Here is a 22,986-nt window from a genome sequence, read left to right as displayed (position 1 = left end):
AGTGGCATATAAAATGCAGCAGATATTCTTTCAGTATTCAAAACTATCATTCAGTTCAGAACAGAATTCTCTCCATCATTGACAAATAAGTAATGTGCTGACACAGCCTTCACCTTCGTCATACTCTTCAGTCATGTAAGTGATCATATCACCGAATGTTGTGTTATTGAAGGTTCTCACTTCCTAACTGCCAGTAGTTGACTATGGATACAACAGTTTAACAAAAGCATCCTGTGAAAATTGTCAAGCTATATGAGACTGCTACATTGAAGAGCATTGTATAGACTACTCTTTGCAAGTGTATGTCACATGTCCTTTCTATCAGTAAAATTTGCAGTGCACTCATGTATGCACTATTATATAATACATCTCTGCACACATACATGTTCTGGGTTAAACATTACCTAGCATACCACTGCTAAAATCACACAATTTGTGAGCAGCTTGGCTTCCAATCTAGTTTTATCTAACGTTGAATCCTATGGTTTGAACCTCTTTAAGTTACTTTCTTGGTATCATATTTGGAAATTTGTGTGTAAGAGAAGATTCAACACATGGTCATATTTTTAATTTCTTCTTCTGTTACCCAGTCAAACAGGAAGATGACATGGGGTCATGAGACATGACCATAGGATCACGAGACATGTGGGTTCTATTTCCAGCCCACCACTCACTCTTTATCAGTCAAGTCACCCCACCATTTGAGCTCCTTTTTTCCTCTCTAATATGGGCCTAGTCATCAACCTCCCAGGGCTATTAGAAGGAGATGGTGGCATATTGGAAATATAGGGTGCCTGGTATGCTTATTGCTGTGGGTTTTTGCTCTGCATGCTGGCCTACTATCTTTTTGTTTTCACTGTGTGTGTTTATGTCTGTCTGTAACCTCATACATGGAAATAAATACTTCCACAAGTCATGCCACATGTCTACACTTTGAGAGGGAGATAGTCATGTGATTTTTTTTGAATAATAGAAGTAGATATTTATGAAAGACTTGGTTCTTAGTTCTTACGATTTTGAGGATATTATCCAATCTTCTGTTCTCCCTTCACCTCTGTCACTTACACATTTTATTTCTGGTTTATCTAATTGGCAGGGAAAATGTAGTGTTTCCTACTGCCTCAGGCTTTCTCTCCTTAAACCCACCACTGTGTGGGACCTGCTGTAGGACTCCCATTAGAGAATTACAGAGAAATCCCAAAGGTCTTGGAGCTGCTCCCCCAGCCTGACATAAGAACATCAGGTTGCTCTTGGGTTCCTCTGTGAAACACTTACAAGCAGAAAGTATTTTCTTCTACTACCTAGTGTTTTTAATTATACTTGTTTAATCCACATTCATGTATACAAAAGATAGTGTTAAGATATTACACACATGCACACACACACACACACACACACACACACACACACAGACTGTCAAGTTGCTGTCAAGTTCCTCTGTGAGATACTTATGGGTGGAGCATTAACTCGGCAAAGAGGCTTTGGAGATGTCAGCAAGTCTGTACTGGATGGCCTCTGGCGCTCTTCCAGAATTGTTGAGAGATGGCTGAATATGCCAAAAGCATATAAAATGTAAAACCAACTGGAACAGCAAACAATCTAGGAGCTAAAAATGACACCAGGACAAGTAGTCTAACTAGGTTTAACAGGAGGAGTTACATTCATTTGATGCTTTCTGACTCGGATTGGTTTGGATGAGAAACAATTATATTTGTATCTATTTTTTAATGTAATTTCCTCAGGTATTACCAGTCCTTCAGGGGAAGTCATAAACCATGCTTCTCTTTAAGTGGGAAGAACACAAGGACTGATGCAAGATGATTTTTTCCTATGTGTTTATTTGGGCAGCTTGTTATTGGCCTCCAATGGGCTGTTCTAGGCAACGAGATAAAAAGGTATTTAGGCAATTAATTTAAATAGAGCTGTGCACCCAGGTGAGAGGAATCATAGACAGAACCATTCCAGACTATTGGGTGAAGAATTATTCTCATTTTAAAGGTGTATTTTTCCACCCAATAAATCTGAGTGATTTTAGATAGCTCACCCTTTGTGCATGGAGACCTCTAGTTTTCCACAGTTGTTAATTTTAATTTTTAAGTAATTTGGTATCTGTTAAGATGTGTCTGTACATCACATCCCAGGAGCCACTACCACTGTAAGTGTAGCACTGTGCCCATTACACGGTCTCTGCCTGTGTTTACCCACAGGCTTGTGACTTAGTGAGAGCCTTGTTGAGCCTTAATCTGTGTCCCTTGTAGGAAGGGTCTCTGCAGGTTCCCAGGGGGCACCTCTCGAAGTGTTCTTTACTTCTCTCTAAAACTCAATACACTGACTGTGAAACACAGATGGACAACTTCTCGTTATACTGCATGTAAGGCCCTTCCCTACAAGCAAGTGTGTGCGGAACAAGGAGTGCGCAGGTGCCCGTGCACCGTAGTGAGCTGCACGATGGTGGTGTTTGCGGTCACTGTGTGTGTGTGCCTGGTGAACATCCCGGTGACTCATCTTGTCCTGTTCTTTGGGGAACTGTGCTTTCCAAACAGCTACCCTGCTGACCTTCTCACTAGGCTTCAGCTCTGCCTGCTGCAGGGGTCTCTGGAGTTCCAAATCCTCACGCTTATTCTTTTTTTTCACAGTGTCTAGCCCTCTCTACTCTTCAACTTGCCCATTCCCCACCCAGTCTTCCCACACTCACCCACTTGGCATCTCTTTCCAGTTTCTATCAGGAGTGGATGCATGGTGCAAGATGTGCAGTGAAGGTGGCCTGCCCTCTGAAATGCAAGACCTGGAGCTGGCAATCCATCACCACCAGTCCTTGTATGAGCAGGTGACACAGGCATACACAGAGGTAAGAACCAGTAGGGACAGCCATCAGTGCCGTATGTGTTTCTGAGGAGTGACTAGAGAAATGTTCTGTACACTGTGGAATTGCCAGGGTTGAATTAAGAGGTAAGGCAGTTAGCCTCATTCCAGAGGCTCTATTAGAAACCTTGATCTGTGATCTACAGTCTCCCACTAGGAGCAGATATAGTTCGAGACATGACCAGGCAACCATGCTGGTACACACACATCAATTCTCTCTGCCCCCTCTTTTTTCTACTCCTCACTCTCTTTCTCTCTCCCTGTTGCAGTTAGCCTCCCATTGCTGGCAGAAAACACCTGACCAAGAGCAGCTTGTGGGAAGAAAAGGCTTATTCTGGCTTACAGGCTTAAGGGGAAGCTCCATGATGGCAGGGGGAAACTGTGGCATGAGCAGAGGGAGGACATCACTTCCTGGCCAACATCAGATGGACAACAGCAGCAGGAGAGTGTGCCAAACACTGGCAAGAGGAAGCTGGCCATGATACCCATAAAGTCTGCCCCCAACAATACACTGCCTCCAGGAAGCACCAATTCCCAAATTGCTACCAGCTGGGGATCTAGCATCCAGAATACCTAAGTTTATGGGGGACACCAGAATCAAACCACCACACTCCCCGACACACCCAAACATGCACCTTGATATCTGGCTCACCTTGTGTGAAGAAAAAACTTCCTCCTTTGGGAGGAGGAATATATATGAGGAAGCAAGACTGGCTCCTTTGAGTTTTCTTCCCAGATAGTGAAAGATCGTGTATACCCAAGCCCTGCCTCCACCTCTATAAAGCAGCTCATCAAAAGACACTAGTTTTCTCACTCAAGTGTCTCACTAGAAAGCCCATTAGGTAGAGCTAAGTGTGCAAGAGTACAAAGGACAACCTAAAAGGCCCTTCCACTGGGAAAAAATCAAAGGCAACTGCAAGAGGAAGCAGGAGGGCAGAAATTTTGGCATGCTTTTTTCATAATGTAAAGATTTAAGGGACACATGGTATGTCTGTATGGTTGTACACAAGTATAGGAGTTCACTAGTTGACATGGTTTCCAGAGAAGATTCTGAGGTATGGAAAGAGATGGGTGGGTTGGGAAGTCAGGCAAGGAGGGGAAGTGACCACGTACTGTCCAGTGCCCCTCCTCTGAAGCATGGTCAGAAAGGAGTGAGGTGCAGACCACCTGCATCCGTCTCGCTGTGGACTGAAGCAGTATGTCACAAATTGAGGCTCAGACATATCTTTTCATAACTGTACCCCTATAATCCAAGCATTTGGGACCAGGAATCAGGAAGACCAGAAGTGGAAGGTCATCCTCTATTATGTAGTAAGTTCAATGCCACCCTGTGTCAAAAGAAAAAGATAAGAGATAAAGATAAAATGACAAGGAATTAAGAAAGAACACACAAAAGGGAAAATGATGAATATGATGCAAATTAAGGTGATATAGGTAAAACTAGTAGCCATAGTTTTGTGCTGGACCCTCTGCACCATTCATGTATTAACTCACCTAATACCACCACTCTGTGAGCTGTATGCCATTGTCATTCTTCTTTTGCTGACAAGAACTCCGAGGCCCTGATCATACATCTAGAAGCTTGGCAGAGGAAATTGAGGATGAAAGAACAGGAGAAGTTTAGAGTAGTGACATATTGGGCTTTCCTTCCAAAATGAAGTTCTGCCCAAGCTGATTTAGCAAAATACGCTAAGTAACCACCATGTAGCAAGCCATGTCCTAGATACTGAAGGGAGGCTGAGAGAAAGGCAGAGCCCCTGCTTTATACAGCTGGAATTCAGGAGGGGAGAGGCTCTCATAGACGCTTGGCCAGTGTTCTAGCAGCCCTTCTCCACTGGGATACTGGGTCCTCTTTCCTTCTGTGGGCTGCAATTGGGCAGCTCTTGCTGGATGACTATTCCTTGGTTATGATGAGCCTGGGGAAAACTAAAATCATCAGGCCTCATCAAGAATCCTTGGGAAGATTCCTCTTATCTCTCTGTCTTTCGTGCTCGTGCGCTCTCTCCCCCCCTCCCTCCCTCTCTTCCTTTCTCTCTCCCTCTCTCTCTCCCTCCCTTTCTCTTTCTCTCTCTCTCCTTCTCTCTCAACTCCTCCCTTCTTCTCTCTTCCTTCCCCCTCCCTCTCTCTCGTTCCTGTCTGTTTCTGCTCTCCCTCTGTCAGAGGTTTTGACTAGACTCCCTCCTTTCCTTCCTGCAGGTCAGCCAGGATGGCAAGGCATTGCTGGATGTACTGCAGCGTCCACTGAGTCCTGGGAACTCTGAGTCTCTCACGGCCACAGCGAACTACTCCCAGGCGGTGCACCAGGTGCTGGACGTGGTTCATGAGGTGCTGCACCACCAGCGGCGACTAGAGAGCATCTGGCAGCACCGCAAGGTGCGGCTCCACCAGCGGCTGCAGCTCTGCGTCTTCCAGCAGGATGTGCAGCAGGTAACAGGCTCGGCCCCCTCTACCCCTCCCCCCCGCAGGCCGTCCTCCATCCCGGAGGCTGACTGATCAGGAGCCTCTGACCTGGTGAGCAGGCTTTGGGAAGCCCACATCAATAAAGGGAAGATGACAAGTCAGCCTTCAGAGGCTTCCTCACACCTGCAAAAGAGGAAGAACAAAGCAAACTGGGCTCATTAATGGCACTTTCCCTGCCTGTGTAGCATTGAAGGCAGGGCACCCTAACTGAGTAACAAAGCCATGTTTAGTCTTGGTCTCAAGAAAAAAACAGTTCCTCGTGGTCATGTAACAGATTTTCTCCTGGTGAGTCTGACCATGCAGACCATGAGACTGGTAGACAGCTTAGGGACTGTGGGGACATCTGAGTAAGCTCTGCTGGAGTTGGACCCCACATGAAGTAAGTTCACCTTTTTTCTTAAATATTATATTTTTAGTTATTTATTTGAAAGAGACAGGAGAAGAGACAGGAAGAGAAAAAGAGAGAGAATGGGTGTGCCAGGACCTCTAGCCACTGCAAACAAACTCCAGATGCATGCGCCACCTTGTGTATTTGGCTTACATGGGTCCTGGGGAATCGAACCTGGGTCCTTTAGCTTTACAGACAAGCACCTAATCACTAAGCCATCTCTCCAGCCAAAGTTCACTTTTTGATCAGAAGTAAGGTCTGCCAGAGTAAGTTGGAATACTGGAGAAGTTTTTAGGGGATTCATTGGCAAAGTGGATCTGTGAAATCTGTTTTAAGACATGGATTATTGTTCATTGTTTGTTCTATGATTAGAGGTTACTTTTGGCTTTATCTGTATTTTTGCATTATTATACCAGTCATTAGTCTTTCTTTACTGCAGATAGTAATAAATAATTATGCTTCTCACTGTAAAAGGACAGCCTCGTCATAAATGTCCTTTCATAGGAAAGAACCTATCCCTTTGCATATTCTGTTTCTCTGTCCTTGGGACCCTGGAAGCTTTACCCAGAGGACTGAGCTACTGGGTAAGGGAGCTGGGCCTAAGGTCAAGCTAGAGTACTTTCCCTCTGGGTTCACTGTGGGAGTCAGAGTAGGACCCTTGAGCTGAAATACCCGTTTTCAGACTTTTCCATGGCCATCGCTACCATGTAATTTCAAGATTATACATGGGAAATGCCAGTGTTCTCTCCTTTTATACTTCTATGCTATTAACCAGGGTTAACCCAGAGAGGGAACAAGGCAGACACGGGAGAGTGAGGTCCCCAGCACATACCTCCACTGCTGTTGTTGACAGGGCCTAGTACCGTGAGCCTGAGATGGACAGACAGGATGGGGATATCCTACCACTGTAACTCTGTCTGTGGACAGGGTTGTTTGTGTGTATTCAATCCCAGGCATAGAGGAGCTTTCAGAAGCACTTCCTCTCCTTGGGCTCCCTGACTCCTTTGTGGCACCCCTTTCTGGCTGGCGCGTGATGGAGTCATCAGAGGCACACTTGAGTCCCCAGGGCAGAGCACTGCTGATATGCTGCCCAGCTTGAAACTCTTGCCAAGATGGTAGGAGGAGAGAAGCAGATGTGTCAGCTGCCTGCTCCTGCCATCTGGAGCCATCCAGATAAATCCATCAGGGAGGCCGTCTGGTCTGCAAGTGAGTGAGACAGATGAGTGAGGTGCCAGCCTCACAGGCACAGAAGGAGGGGGGGTGGCTACTTCCGTGACCTCTCGGTGACTCATTGAAATAATACTGGCCACGGGGATGGCTAGTATAGGGTGTTGGGCTCCTTATCACCCTTCTGCTGCTCTCAGTACTGTGGAAAGCTGCAGAGCAGCTGCAAAGAGGGCAGGTGAAAGGCCTCCTGAGAGCAGGTTGGCATGTCACCCTTGGGTGCTCAGGGATCTGCTGTCAGACTTTCCTGTGGCCATGTGACATCTGCACAAAAATAAGAAAAGAGGAATAAAACTACACGTGTGGCTATTCTACATCACACTCTTCAAAGTGAGAACCTCAGCTTATCGCATTGTTGGCACTTCACAAAAGCAGACAGATGATTAGGCTGAGTGTGATGGGAGCTTAGGTGTCTTGTGAGAACTGAATTCCCAGGATGGTTAATTCCGTTGTTCATTTTAGGATATGTGAATGTGATTTTGGGGAGCGTGACTATTATACCCGTCGTCCCATTTGCTCAGTAGTTCACTCACTCACTCACTAGTTCACTATACATATAACACCGACATGGATGCAAGGAAATCGTGGAGAAACTAGGGCTAATAAACCTATTGATGAGTCTGATTTGCTGACCTAACATCCAGCCAACCATTTATGCTCAACAATATCTGAGCCGAGCTTGAGAACAGGGCAGCTGACCTCGTATACTTGATGGATAAAGTGAAAGATGTGGGATTCAGTCCATCTTCCGTATGCATGAGCTTGTCCTAGTTTTCAGGGTGACACTAAACAAGTAATTTCCCTGCTCCATGCTCCCACAATGTGTGTGTGTGTGTGTGTGTGTGAGAGAGAGAGAGAGAGAGAGGGAGAGAGAGAGAGAGAGAGAGATCTTGAGATCTTGAAGCCACACTCACCTTTGCATCATACTGTTGTTTTTAAACTGTGCTGTACAGCTTTTAGCTGTGTCTCCATGAAGCTTGGTTTCTCTTTGTTTGCTGAATTGAGCAGAAATTGTTAGAGAATTCCAATTTCTGCTTCTGTCAAGTAAATGCCATTTCACCCTCCTTCACCCATGTTTCAGTTGCTTAAGTAGCTAGAGTTTGCCTGCAAGAAACATCTTGAGGTTGCATGAGTCCACAGTCCAGGCCAAGGACACAGGGACATAACTTCAGAGCTCATGGGTATCATTAAGCTCACTAGTTATTCAGCAAGTTTACTTCTCTACCATGGGCCCAGAGCTAAGCTAGGTGCTGGCAAGATGCCTGGCTAGTTGGAATGGCATACAAAAGTATAAAGAACAGATCTACAGTTAGCATGCAACACAATATAGTGTGAATGAACCACTTTAGTTAGGCAAAGGTGTGAGAAAGAATATGTCTGGAAAGAGAATTCTCTCAACCATACATATAGTCTGGACCTGAGACACCTAAGCACATTTGGGATCCAGAGATGTTTGCTCAGCAGCCAGGACAAGGCACTCGTGGACACAGGCGTGGACTCCGGAGTCATAGTTCTGAAGTGTTATTCGTGTGACCAACACACCACATGCAAATTTCTGTAGCTTATGCTGATTCTATTTTCCCATCTCTAAAACCAGACCCGCATCTATAGAACCTAGCTTATGAAACAGAATGAAATGCAGGCAGTGTCCGCCTGCACAGTCAGTTCTCCACGTCAAGTCACAATCGCCTTGAGTAGTCCTTGGGCGCCCCCTGGTGTTTGTGCTGTTTCTGATTCTCCTGATTCTGTAACAACTCCTGTGTGGGTTGGCTGATGTGGATTCCATTTCATTCAGTGACAAAATCTCGGAGTTCTTAAGGACCAAAAACACAGCCAGTAAAACTGGCTCATGGATGAGAGAATTGAGCAATTTGACCATAACCACCCAGTAGTGTGATTAGTAGGGCCAGGACCAGAAGGTAGGTCTTCTGACCCCTCTCCCCACGCCCTGTCCAAGTACCGTAGAAAAAAGCCAGAGAGTGGCAGGGAGACAGAAAATGAAAACTGGGCAGGTAAAGGCAGACAGTGGTTTAAAAACAAAGGAAAACAGGGCTGGCTCAACGGTTAAGGTGCTTGCCTGCCAAGCCTAACAATACAAGTTCAATTCCCCAGGACCCACATAAGCCAGATGCACAGAGCAGTGTGTGCATCTGGAGTTCGTTTGCAGTGGCTGGAGGTCCTGGCATGCGCGCGCACACGCACACACACACACACACACACACACACACACACTCACTCTCTCTCTCTCTCTACATATGTGTGCGTGTGTGTGTGTGCATGTGTGCTTGTAAAAAAATAAATAATAATAATAAACAGAAAAGAAAAAGATTTAAAGATGGAGCACAGAGAAACAGGTGTAGCTGGAGAAGGCAAAGAAAGACAAAAGGAAAGTGGAGGGAGGGGCAGGAAAAGAGAAAGAGCCAAGGACTGCCCTGTTAAGATGACTGGGAAAAGCCAGCTCTGTGTGTCTGACTTCTTGCCTCACTACTGTTGCTGAGGGGTTTTCCCCAGTTAACCTTTTGTCCTTTAAGGGCGCTTGGTCAGAGTAAAGCAGAGAGACCCATAAGCTGAAGACAGATGTCAGTGGAAGGGGTTCCACTTAAACACCGTCCTGGTACCACTCACCTGGGCCCCAACATGTGTATCCTCTGCTTACTTTCTCCCTGTTGGGTTGGAAGATAGAGGAAATTGATTTAAAAGTAACACTAAAAGTTGGATTCAGAGGGATGGGTATGGCATGCCTGCCCTGCAGCTGCTGGCAGAGTAATTCTCAGTGGTTCTGTTCTGGTGGTGTCGTGTAGGCATTCGGAGGCAGCAGCCCCTTAAAGCACTTTCCAACCCATCAGCCAGTCCCCATGGCTTCCCACGTGCAGTTCCTCAGCTAATTCCAAGTCCACAGAGGCCTGCCGTGGCTGGGAAGGACAAGGGATAATTAGATATTTACTCTTTCTGGTAGTTGTAAATTTCTTCTGGTTCCCCTGCCCCCCCCCCCCCACACACACACACAGCCTCCGGTGAGTAACTATTTTCAGAGTACCCCTACAGTCCATCTTGTCCCATTTTCCCGATATCTCTCTCACTCTTCTTTTTTTAGTTTGTTTTTGTTCTTTTTTTGTTTTTGTTTGCAAAGATAAATGTGTAGAAGGTCCTGAGCCAAGAATTTGAAAGTGCTGTCCTTTAGAGGAGACAAGCACACCCAAAGACTCATCAACAACACATGGGTATCTGGGCTCAGGCCAAAGTAGTAAAATGAGGTAGAGTTGTGCAGAGTTCTGGTGGGAGTGAGATGTGCATTGTTTTTTTTTTGTTTTTGTTTTTGTTTTTTGAAGGTATAGAGTGACTTTGTTAGAGTAAGAGAAGGAAAGAGGAGGAAGTTCAGAGAGATCCTACCTTGAGGGGGTGAGAGGGGCAAAGCTCCTGTGCATGGTTCCTGAAGAACAAGAGGAGGAGCTGGGGGAGGGGCGGCTGTTGCAGTCAGGTCCACATTGCTGGCAGAAATCACCTGACCAAGAGCAACTTGTGGGGGGGGGGAAGATGTTTATTTTGGCTTACAGGCTTGGGGGTGGGGAGGAGGAGCTCCATGATGGCAGGGGAAAACAATGGCATGAGCAGAGGGTGAACATCATCCCCTGGCCAACATCAGGTGGACAACTGGAACGGGAGTGTGCCAAACACTGGCAAGGGGAAACTGGCTATAATACCCATAAGCCCTCCCCCAACAATACACTGCCTCCAGGAGGCATTAATTCCCAATTATCCATCAGCTGGGAACTTAGCATTCAGAACACCTAAGTTTATGAGGACACCTAAATCAAACCACCACATTCTGCCCCCGGCCCCCCTAAGTGATAACCATATATGATATAAAATGCAATGCATTCATCCAACTTTAAACATCCCCTTAGTTGTTGTCAATTCCAGTGATATTCAATCATCCACATAGTCCCAGATCTTTTAACTAAGCCATAATACCAAAACCCCTAATGGCACAGAATAAACATTCATAATGTAAAAGATGGCATTGGGCATAGCAAAGAAATATTAAACCAATACAAGATTTAAAACAACCAGAGCAAACATCAAACTCTGTAGCTTCAAGTCCAACAACTCTAGTCAGTGACAGATCTCCAAGTCTGATAATTCTAACCAGCAACAAGGCTCTGGAGTTTCAATTCCACCCCTCCAGCTAGGCTACTCACAGTTCTGGAAAACTTCATCTGGGGCCAGCAGCTTTCCTTATCAGCCATCTCATAGTCCTGGCATCTCCACTGGGTCTCCACCGCAACCCACGGTCCATCCTCATGGCCCCATGGGGTCTCCACACAGGCAACCAGCAAACCTGCTTCACAGTGCCCATGTCCATTTCCAGAACACAAGACCATGTTGCAAACTCAATGACCTCTTTTCTGCATTTCCTATGCTCTGCAATTCCAGTTGGGTGTCAATTTGTTCATCTGGGGGGAATAAATCAGACTTTGAAGAACAGGGCACTCCTTGACCACTCAGGCCCCTTCAAAAGAGTCTACATTCTTCCTGTTGCCCCAGTGCAGGTCACCTGGCCCAATCTCAAAGGTTGTAATCTCTCAATTGCAGCTGAATGGGCAGCAGTTCACCCAAAGATTGCATTTTTTCCTGTGCCATATCCCTCTGCGCACACCAGTCCATTTCTGTGCAATGTAACCCTGCACAACTTCTTAGGACACAGGCATAACAGCAAACCTCTCACACAAACTGCCTGTAGCCCAGTCCAGGCACAGCTCTTTCTCACTCTCATATGCCAAACCTCCCAGCCCATAGTTCTTACTGCATTCAGGTCTTTCAACACTGACCAGAATAGTCCATCAAGCTGTATTTATAGCACCACAAGGCATCTGTTAAGCCAAGGTTTCAAATCCTTCCACATGCCCTTGAAAAATCAGCTCCAAAAGGCCAAAGCCACACAGTCAGGTGTCTAGCAGCAATCCCATTCCTCAGTACCACTTTGCTGTTGCAGTCAGGTTCTCGTTGCTGGCAGAAATTACCTAGCCAAGAGTAACTTGTGGGGAAAAAAGAGGTTTATTTTGGCTTACAGGTTCAAGGAAGCTCCATAATATAATGGCAGGCAAAAATGATGGCATGAGCAGAGGGTGGACATCAACCCCTGGCCAACAAAAGGTGGACAATAGGAACAGGTGAATGTGCCAAACACTGGCAAGGGGAAACTGGCTATAACACCCATAAGCCGGCCCCCAACAATAAACTGCCTCCAGGAGGCATTAATTCCCAAATATCCACCAGCTAGGAACCTAGCATTCAGAACACCTAAGTTTATGGGGGACAGCTGAATCAAACCACCATAGATAGGAAGGTCAGAAAGCAGAGCAGACAAAAGGAAGTCAGACTGGATGCCCCTGCTGTCTGGAAAAGACAGGTATGTGACAGGGATGTGAGTGGGCCATTGATACGCTTGAGACTCCTGTGTGTCTTCCCTTACAATTAATGTCTTATTAAGCCAACCTCTCAGGTGAGACAGTAAATAGGAGCAGTGGCAAGATTAACCCGGCTTGGTGACTTAACATTTGTATTGATGAAAATTAATATTAAAGTCTATCCTTTCTATACCACAGACGAATCTCATCTGCCTGCCAGTTTCTCTAGAGCCACATGTAGAAAAATACAGCTTTCACTTTGTTGACTCTTGCTCGCCACTATAATGACTCCAGCTATAATGACTCTAGCTCCTTAATCAGACTAAACCAGTTTGCTCATTGTTTAATCCAATTGACAGCTTTGCATAATAAAAAATGAGCATTGCAGGTTGCTCTCAGAATCATTAGTAGTAACAAAGTGACCAGAATGATGATGAGTCTAGGAGCCAACTCTTCCTATGAGATGGAAGGACTGAAGCCTCAGAATTAAAGTCTCAACGCACCTTCTCCACGCAGTCAAACTCTATGTGCACATAGGGAGACTGTCTTCAGAATTTGAAACAGACCAGTTAGTTGGTGAGTCGCCTCCAACTCTGAGATTCAGGGTGTCTACAAAAGCTAAGAATGCTCAGAGTTCCGGATTTGTTTGTCTATGTAAGTAAAAATGATCAGACACCCAGTTTCTCTGCTTGCCTTTTCTTGTTTAATCTCCCAACACTTCTGCATCTTTCTGATGAAGGAAAATGAGGCTTATAAAGGTTAAGTGTGTTCAGCCCCAGGTCCACAGCTAGTGGCTAGATCAAATAATCAAATCTACATCCACTTGACCTTAGACCCCATGCTCCCAAGTTATCTGCTAGGCCATAGCACTATGTAGGGTTATGAAAACAAGAAAGACACAGCCCCTGACCTTGAGGAGTTTATCATTTAGTGCTAGAATGTCACTGATCAAAGAGCTCTGGAAGATGACTTGGTCCCAAAGGATGAGGTTTGTCATATAGGTATTGTCCATCTGACATTGATCCTCAAGCTTTCTGTTCAACAAAGATTCACTCATGACCAATACTTCTCCATATATCACCATTTACAAATTGCTCTCCAGGGCTGGAGAGATTGCTTAGTGGTTGCCTGCAAAGCCAAAGGATCCAGGTTCGACTCCCCAGGACCCACATAAGCCAGATGCACAAGGGGGTGCATGCATGTGAAGTTAGTTTGCAGTGGCTGGAGGCCTTGGCGTGCCTATTCTCTCTCTTTCTCCCTATTTCTCTCCCTCTCTCCCCCTCTCCCTCTCTCTCTCTCTCTCTCTCTTTCTCTTTCAAATAAATAAAAATAAATATTTTTAAAAATTGCTCTCAGGCTGGAGAAAGTGTTCAGTGGTTAAGGCACTTACCTGCAAAACCCAAAATGACCTGAGTTTGATTCCCCAGTACCCAAGTAAGGCCAGATGTACAAAGTGCAGCATGTCTGTGTAGTTGGTTTACAGTGTCTAGAGGCCCTGACATGTCTATTCTCTCTGTCTTTCTCTCTTTCTGTCTCTCTGTTTGCAAATAAATAAGCAAAAATATTTTTAAAGGCTCTCTGTAGCTATTTATGTCTAAAACTAAGTACCCCCACTGTCTTCCCATTCTCATTTTCACAGGCACATGATGTCAACTCAGCCTTGATGATGCCACCTTTTGTGCTATAATTGTTTTTGTATTACATCCACTTGCTCATGGCAATAATTTGTGATTTAAAAGTACTTAGCCAAACATGCTATCATATATATGTAATCCCAGCACTACTACAGCAAGATGGGAAGTAGACCCCTGGATGCTCATGGGATGGCTAGCCTGGTATATACAATGGCAAACAACAAGAGACCCTGCCTAAAACACAATGAAAGGCAAGAACTGACATCTCTGATCTCAGGATGCTGATGCCATGCACGCACCCACACTCACACGCATGAACGCACCTAGACATGCATGCACGCACCAGCACACATACAGCTGATGGCTTTTCAAACATAGATCACTAGGCCCTGTTTCATACTTTTTTGGTTTGAAATCTGCCTATATTTTAAAAGATCCCTCAGTGACTTTTAAGCACTTTAAATTTCAGAACCTCTGACGAGAGTTTCAAGTCTTTTGTGAAAAGTGAAACCCTATGAATGAGCACCAAGCGGAGGAAATTCTTGCACAGAGATATTACATACTCCAGCCTTCGCTGTGGGAGAACAGGTGTAGGCTGGCTGAGGTATCAAGATGCCGAGTTGGGGACAACTGAGACTTGAGGTCTCCTGGACTCTCAGCTGGTTTCTTCTGCTTAGTGTGGGACTGTCAGGAGGAGTGCTCAAGGAAAGGAGAGTCTATATGCCTGCTAAGGAGTTTTAGCTTAGCCCTCCAGAAAAAAATGGTGGTGGCTTCTGTCATAACAAGACATTGATTTTGATCATTCTTGTTCCAAAGAAAGGGACAGAAAATGAGTTACTAGTAATTGGATACTTCAGGCAGTGCTCACCTGCTCTCAAGCCACAGCCTGACAGGATCATGGTGGACCTGGCTGTTTCCTTGAAGCTAGGACTCTGTGTGCATGTGACTAGACAGGATAATGATCCAGTGGACTATCTTGGGCACTCCTGTACATTGTGTGTACTGTAATAACAAAACATATTCCAGACACCAAGGGTGCATAAATGCCTTAGACTGATGGCTTTTTAAACCAGTGGGATACGAAGCTGTGGTGCTGGGATGTGGGAGTTAAAGGAAGGAGTTCTTCATTGTCCTTGAAGCATCAAACTCATTGCTTGTTTGGCCATGAATCAATTTATTACACAAATTTATCAGCCCATTTTGATGAAGTGATTTATCAGAAAAATTCAGATAACAGAATCACTGGATTGGGAATTTAATTTGTTTGCAAAAGGTCTCTATCTCCTTTTTGATTTTTATCATATATCACACAGGAAGTACTAAAATTAAAATGTTCTAGTTCGCTCATCATGTATTCATCTTGAACACAGCAATAAACCAAACAAAGTCCCTGCCTCCATCAAGCTTACACTGAGGGTACAAATCAAACAGCACCCAAACCAAACAAATATGCATGTGCTATGAATAAGCCTGGGAGTGGGTATAAGAGGAGGGTCCAGGCTAGTGGAACAGGATTGCAAAGTCCTTTAGGCCATTAGTTTAGTTGCATTTGTGGCCAACATTCAGAGATAACCAGTAGTTTTCTTCAAAAGGATATCTCTCTTCTTGGCTAGTAGAAGGGACTGTCTCCTTCCTTGAAGAGCATTCCTTCTTGATTGTATACCAGATGGAATAAACACAATTAGGAAGAAAGGAGGTGATTAAGAAATCATGCATAATGGCTGTTAGATTATCTTTCAAATCGGGTTTAGAATGTATCTCTTAGAAAAGACTGTTCTGGGTAAGGTCTAATTTCTTGGTTGGAATGTTGGGAGGGACAGAAGAAAAGTGCAGTTGTACAAGTTACTATGACACTGCCTGCTGTAGTGGTGAGTCTGGGCTGACCTAGCACTTAGCCTTCTCTAAAATGGTGTGGCACAACTTCTCCCAAAACACATATGACAGGTGTCTCAGCCATAGATGCAAGTGGTGATCTATGGCCCTTAATATTCATTGTCCATGTCCCAAGCACAGGTAAGCACGGATGCTATGTGGAAGGGAAAAGGGGATGGGAGAAGTCAATGAAAATCCAACACTTCTTTCATTGTCCAAGAACTGCCTGCCAAGTGAGGCCATGGGGGAGGAGTCCATGGATTGTGAGCAATATAAGATAGTCTCAGCGGGAATGTCAAGGCAGCATTTCATACAGAGGTCTCTGCGGGATCCGTGTGAGTTTACATCAGTTGGATATGTACTAAGAAGGTACTCTGTGTGGAGAGTTGTGCTGTGTCCTGGTCTTATGAGGAGGTTGCCGTCTTCTGGGAGAGACGGGTCTTAATTGTGAATTGTTGGGAGGTCTTCTAAATAATTTTTTTCTTTTTTTCATGAAATGAGTTTCATTATGTTATTTTCATACATGTGTGACAGCATACTTTATTCTAATTTATAATTATGGTTTGAACAGAATCAGAGAAGAGCTGGGCATGATGGTACATGTCTGTAATCCCAGCACTTAGGTGGTAGAGGCAGGAAGAGCAGAAATTTGAGGCCAGCCTGGACTACATGAGACCCCATTAGAAAACAACAACAAAAAGAAGAATGAAAAAAAAGAGCAATAGTCACCCCACCTTGGATAGGTCATTAAACAATAGAGGATTTGATGGCCAGTGAATTTTAGATGTAGTTTAAAGGATAAGGAGGAGGCAGCCTGGGAAGTAGATATCAGGGGGAAAAGGATAGAGTCCAATGAAAGGGAAACGGAACAAAACCTTGGAGAAGAGAGGCAGGAACTCAGTGGAGATGGAGTTGGGAATAAGTGGGGCCAGCCCCAGGGGATTTTGTGGGCTGTGTCTGTCAGGTTAATGGGCTATCCAGAAACCACACCATAGTTAGTGGGAAGCCCTTACGAAAATGCAGAAGTTCATTGTATTTAAGTCTGAGGTTGTGTTTTTAAATTGCTTTGCTGTGCCTAGATTTCATTTTTTACTAGTCAGAGCCAGCCACATTCACAATTTATCATTTTTAAGCTCTAACATATAAATTATATTTTTGAACCTAAAGGTACTATTTGCCACATCACATTGACAATTTTCTTTGAAGAATACCTCCCACGCAAGTTCGGGGTCACAACAGTCACTTATGAAAAATCCAGAACCTGAGAGCCAAAGTCGGCCATCCCCGTGTACTCCTCTGCTGCCTTACTCTTCATGGTCTGTTCAGGGATGAGTTCTTCCTCCCATTCACCTTCAGGCCATGCCCCTGGGGGTTGGCCTTGCTGCTTGCCTCCCCATGGACCCCACATCTATTTCTTTCTTTGCCAAACTTACTTCTCTAGGAACATTGCCCTTGGCCTTGTCTGAGATGCCATTGCCCTTGTCAGAATTTCTGCTTTTGTTTCATTATCCTTCCTCTACTCTTAATCCTAGCTAGACCTGATGGTGTCTCTGTCCTAGAATCTTGCACTCACGCAGTCTCCTTTACCCTGTCCCTACTCAAGCCGTGCTTTTCCATTTCTAACTTAGTTCTCTTCCTTCTCTCAAGTCACAGTGACATCTCACTTCTTCAGTGTCCTCCCCCGGCTCTCCAGTCAGAAGGCACCTGAATGTTGGCAGAATTCAGCTCTGTGCTTAATGCAGGGTTAAATGATTAGTGACTAGTGCTTGTTATCCTGTAGATTGGGTACCTAGAGAAGTCAGAACTGTGTCTGCCTGTCTGTACCTCTATCTCATGGGGCTGCACTAGGACCCAGGAATACTAGTAAATAAGCAACAGAATTCGTGAATACTCATATCCCATGCTTCTTTGCTGCCTCAGGACTCTCCAGATAAAAGAAAAAAAAAAAAGACAAAGCCCCTAGAAATCAGATATGCTGGAAACCCAAAACCATCAACAGGTCCCAGTAACTCTTATTCTATTCTTCACTGACTTTATTTGCTTATTGCATATTTGAAATGTAGTCTTACAGATGAAAAACATTAAGCAGGGAGAAAACTACAAAGGGGGACCTTTTGTATGGGTGCTTGTACTTAGGTAGGGTCCCAGGTTTAGCTAGAAAGTCAATTTCTTCTCCATCTAGTGATATTCAGCTTCCAGGGCCTTGGCTCATCTTGACTAACTGGAAACTGATGTCCAGGGTTCTAGAGCTGCATGGGAGTTCTTCATGTCCAATATAAGTGTCAGAACCACTGAGCTGTACACTCTTCTGTGCAGGCCTCCCTGGGAGGTTGGCTTATCCTCCAGACCTGGAAGACATGGCTTCAGGGTCAGGAGAACAAGTGGTCTACATGAATGCTTAAAGCGATGATAGCTCCAGCTGAACTGTCTGAAGTAAAATTGTCATAAATCATCATTTTAAACTATACCCCATAGATCAGTTATGTGTATCTACCCTTGCATATCTTTTCAGGCTTTATTTATTTCTAAATTAATTTTGTTCACTTCTTAAATCATTTGCTTTTTTATTTGCTAAATTTATTTCCACATAGTCCCTGAATGCTTATCCAGGTTGCACATGCCTTCCCCACAGCTTCAGTTCTATGGCAGGAATTGTGCTAAGTAGTCTCAATATAATATCACAAGATAATTGAAGTTACATTAAACTGAGTAAATACTACTCAAATATGAAATAAATAGACTTTTAAATGGTAAAGCCATAGCTAATTAAACTAAGTGGTCCTAACTGAAAATGAATTGACATTTTAAGAAAGCAAAAATAACCTTAAAAGGAAACAAATTGCTCCTTTAAAAAGGTTTAAAAGTTATGGAGTCACACCCAGGGAATGCAAAATGGAGCTGCATGTGAGCTAGTGGATAAAAACATTCCTTTCAAACCAACATGTTTTAGAAAAATCAATTTTCTTAAGGCTAGAGTTAAAAGGTAAAATAAAATTTTAAAAGGTTTACAAAATAAGGAGGTCATAATTAATTACTCAAAGCTAATTTTCTTAAATTATATTTTGAATATATGGTGTGAATTCCAAAGCATTCATGAAAAGTTACAAGTTATTTATTTCACATATAGGAAGTTATTCTCAAATCCAAGGTCATTCTCAGAAGGGACTAATGAAAGTTTAAATATGTATCAAAATTGTAAAATTTCACTAATCTTGCTACATAACACATGGGAAACCTAATGACTAGAAAAATTTGTCTTTGACCTTAAATGCTTAATTTATTCCTTGATGATACAGAACTATGGAATTTAATTATATAAATCAGGTAAGAATGCAGTCTCCTGAATTTGGTTGATATTTCATCATGAGTAATTCTAGAGAAATTTAAATTTTTCTAAGAAAACATTCAGAGTTCCTTTCCTTGCTCCTTTTCAGTGTTTGAAATGTTGGAAATTAAGCACTACCACAGTTTCTTTTTACAGCGGTTCTTCCAGATTATCTTTAAATAAGTGTGTATAGCCAGGATACATTATAGAAAATGTTTAAAATCTACAGGCTTGATGTTTAGGTAAACTGTCATTTTCTTCATTGTAATGGATGATTAATTATCTGGCCCTTCATCCTTATTGCAATAGATGCTTATTAGCCTTCATTTTTATGTTTTCATATGTCTTTCAACTGACATTATCTTGGCATGGGCTTTCATATTGATATAGAAAACTTTGGATAGAGTCTAAAAAGGCCAGTCTGTCATTAATCAAATTCTTAGTCAATTGCCAGTCCTGCGAGAGTGGAATGGGCTCAGTGGAGTGGTGGCACGAGCGTCACAGAGGTTTCAGCACTGTGAGTCTGATTTAACTGTAACTACCTGGTTTACTGAGTGGAACCCTTCAGATTTCAGAAAACAAGCTTTTTTGTGATGCTATCTGTGAGAATGCAAGGCAAATGTTTCAAGGTTTTTAACTAAAGGGTTTCTACACCCTTTCCCAGGAGTCCCATTTATCTAATTTTCTTAGAATCTTCTCACTTGTCCCTCTACGACCCCAGCCACCAACCAATATTCCAAGTTCTTTATAGTCAAGAAAATAGCTTCAAGCCAGATCACTAGATCTGTAGTCCTGGGAGAGCATGGCGGCACAGGTGCTGCACTACATTCTAGAAGATAGATCCCATGGGCTTTAGGATGCAAAACCTTTAACTTACCTGGTTGTTTTGACGTCTGGAGGAACAATGTGGAAAAAAGGCAGAGAAGACTGTTGTCCTAGGGAGCAGCAGTCTTGGGCTTCCAGCTGAGCGCTGGCTTCATGAGCTTTACTTCCAAGACAAAGAAACAAGCCCCAAGCATGTAGTGGGGCAGGATCCGTGCAACTTGTCGCCACTGCTGTGGCTGTTTTCATGGTGGAGTAAGCATGCGTGGTAAGGGCCTCCTAATCAACTGCCTCTACCCAATTTCTCACCAACGTAGTTGACTTAGTGGAGCAGAGGTAATGTGAGGGCCCAACCATGTCTGAGGTCTCTGCAGCTGGTTTAAAGTAATAGACCAGCATGCAGCCCCGAGTTCAGTCCTTCTGCACCAAAATAACAATAGACTGAAGAAATAATGTGCATGTTTCTGAAGATCAAAGAGGCTGAATTGAATCTAGTCAAAGGTAGAATTTATACCGTTGCAATTACCTGTACTCGGTACCTTGTATTCACAGTGGATTAGACGTTTCCACTTGGACTACTGCTCTCTGATAGTGATGGGGAGTGATCAGGACTGTAGAAGTTGAATTCACATGCCTTTCCTTCTGAGAAGTCATTGTCTGTGTCTCCCTTCTCTGACCAGGTTTTGGACTGGATTGAAAACCATGGAGAAGCCTTTCTCAGCAAACATACTGGGGTTGGGAAGTCCCTCCATCGAGCCCGGGCCCTGCAGAAGAGGCATGATGACTTTGAAGAGGTGGCTCAGGTAAGACACTGTGGTGGGGGTAGACTGGTGAGCTGTGGCTTTGTTGTTTGACAGGGCATGTTGAACTGATAGCTTGCCCTTCTGCCTGATAGGAGGAAGCCTTTGTCTTCTCTTGGATCCCACTGGGTAGGTAGCAAACAGGCTTCCAGCTTTATGATTCTCAAGACAATCTTTTTGCCAGTATACTGTACAGATGCCTTGTCCACAAGGGGGTGCTAGCAGGAGGATGATGTTAGAACTGTTACCAACCCAAGGCTGTTAAACTGCTTTTGACCATCACTGGTGGTGAACAGGAACTGAAAATTACCCCAGCTCTGCTTGCAAAGCTGGGAACCATCTGGGATCTGAAGGAAGAGATGGCACATAATTACCAGCCATGTACCCACAAGGTAGAATATAGCTGGGGTAGTCATTTTTATACTTAGTTTGTAATCTACACGAATTCAGTCTTAGCTGAGCCATACACAGGATCCAAAAGAGTACTGTCTCATAATTTGGGCAAAAATATGGTATGAGAGACCCCAACTATCTCAAAATTTTATCTTTGCTTTTATATTTTTGTCTCTTGGCAAATCTTCCATATGAACATTGAAAATATTCATCTTCAAGATGAAATAACACTGCCCAGTTATACTGTTAGGGTGTATACTGTAAGGATAAGGGCATCCAAGTGGGACAGGGAACAGTTGCTGCTGAAGTTGTGAGGATAAGAAAGGTATGTTTTGCCACATCACAGCTTTAACCAGAGCTGGCTTTGACCCCACATGCAGGTGGCCTTCAATTTTGATGCCAATCCTGGCATGGTGCAGAGCCCCTGCCCTCATCTAGGGAGGCCAGGCCCAGACAGTTAGGTGCTGTGGGTTCTGAAAAGAGGACCCACCAAAGATAGAGACACCGTGGAATATACAGCATCTGTAGGGGACTTTTGCAGTCAGGTTTGCATTGCTGGCAGAAATCACCCAACCAAGAGCAGCTTGTGGGAAAAAAAAAAGGGTTTATTTTGGTTTACAGATGTGAGGGGAAGCTCCATAATGGCAGGGGGGAACGATGGCATAAGCAGAGGATGGACATCACCCCTGGCCAATATCAGGTGGACAACAGCAATAGGAGAGTGTGCCGAACACTGACATGGGGAAACTGGATGTAACATCCATAAGCCCGCTCCCAACAATACACTGCCTCCAGGAGGCTTGCGTTTCCAATTGCCATCATCTGGGAATCCTAGCATTCAGAATGCCCAAGTTTCTGAGGGACACCTGAATCCAACCACCACAGGGAGCTTTAAGAATCTTCTGAAAACCAGAAATGTCCTAGAGCAGTCCAAGAGTCATGCCCACATTGACCTGGGGCCATGGAGTGTGGGTGATTTGGAGCAAACCTGAGGAATAAGAAAAGCCTTGTACTTGTTGATGGCGATATAAAATGGTGAAGCCACATTAGAAAACTATATTAGGACTCCTCAAAAAATTAGAAGTAGAACCAAACAATTCCTCTTGTATATTCTCACAAAAAATAAAATCAGGACTCAAATATATATTTTGTCCGCCCAAGTACCCAACAGCATCATGTACAATAGGCCAAGGATGGAAGAAATACATGGATTCATCAGTCAATCAATGGAGAAACAAAACGTGGCATGTGCATACAACAGAGTGCCCTTCAGGCTTCAAGAGATGAATCTTCAAGACATTATTCTGAGGGAAATAAACCAACCACAAAAGGACAAATATCATATGATTCCACCTGTATCTAGAGTACCTCGCAGAACCATATTCATAGAGGCAGGGTAGACTTGTGGTTGTCAAGGGACTGGGGGAAGAAAAGTTCTATGATTGAATAAGTAAAAAATTTTGGTTTTACAAGGTCAGTTCATTAATATGCAGGGAAGTAGTGGTTATACAATAATATGACCATAGTACCACTGAACTGTACACTTAAAAACAGTAAAAATAGTTTCATGGTATCTTTATTTTATTACAATTTTAAGGCCTCACAGCCATATGATGACCCCCTTCAGGATGAGCTATACTTCATCAGGGCCTGTAGACACAAATCCCTTATGCCCTCTGATGAACAAGATAGAGCACTGATTCAAAATGTCTTGGTGGCTGAGCACTCTGGAAGCCTCTCCAGCCTGCTAGGTGACAAGGTTGAGAAAGGGCTACATGCAGTTCTCTTTGCAGAAAGT

At 44.0% G+C, this 22,986-nt stretch overlaps 1 protein-coding gene across 17 annotated transcripts in view; it reads left to right on the top strand.

Moving 5' to 3' along the window:
• Kalrn (kalirin RhoGEF kinase) overlaps positions 1 to 22,986 on the top strand; it is a 724,529-nt gene that overhangs the window by 298,604 nt on the left and 402,939 nt on the right. For all 17 annotated transcript variants that reach the window (XM_045147196.1, XM_045147195.1, XM_045147193.1 and 14 more), the window contains exons 8-10: positions 2,717 to 2,848; positions 5,059 to 5,289; positions 20,676 to 20,798. In XM_045147196.1, the coding sequence (XP_045003131.1) occupies positions 2,717 to 2,848; positions 5,059 to 5,289; positions 20,676 to 20,798 (486 nt within the window). The remainder of the gene's footprint in view (positions 1 to 2,716; positions 2,849 to 5,058; positions 5,290 to 20,675; positions 20,799 to 22,986) is intronic.

This window comes from Jaculus jaculus, chromosome 4 (assembly GCF_020740685.1).
Source record: "Jaculus jaculus isolate mJacJac1 chromosome 4, mJacJac1.mat.Y.cur, whole genome shotgun sequence".
NCBI lineage: Eukaryota > Metazoa > Chordata > Mammalia > Rodentia > Dipodidae > Jaculus > Jaculus jaculus.
The sequence above is the reverse complement of the archived record's forward strand: the minus strand, read 5'-3'. Positions and strand labels throughout refer to the sequence as shown.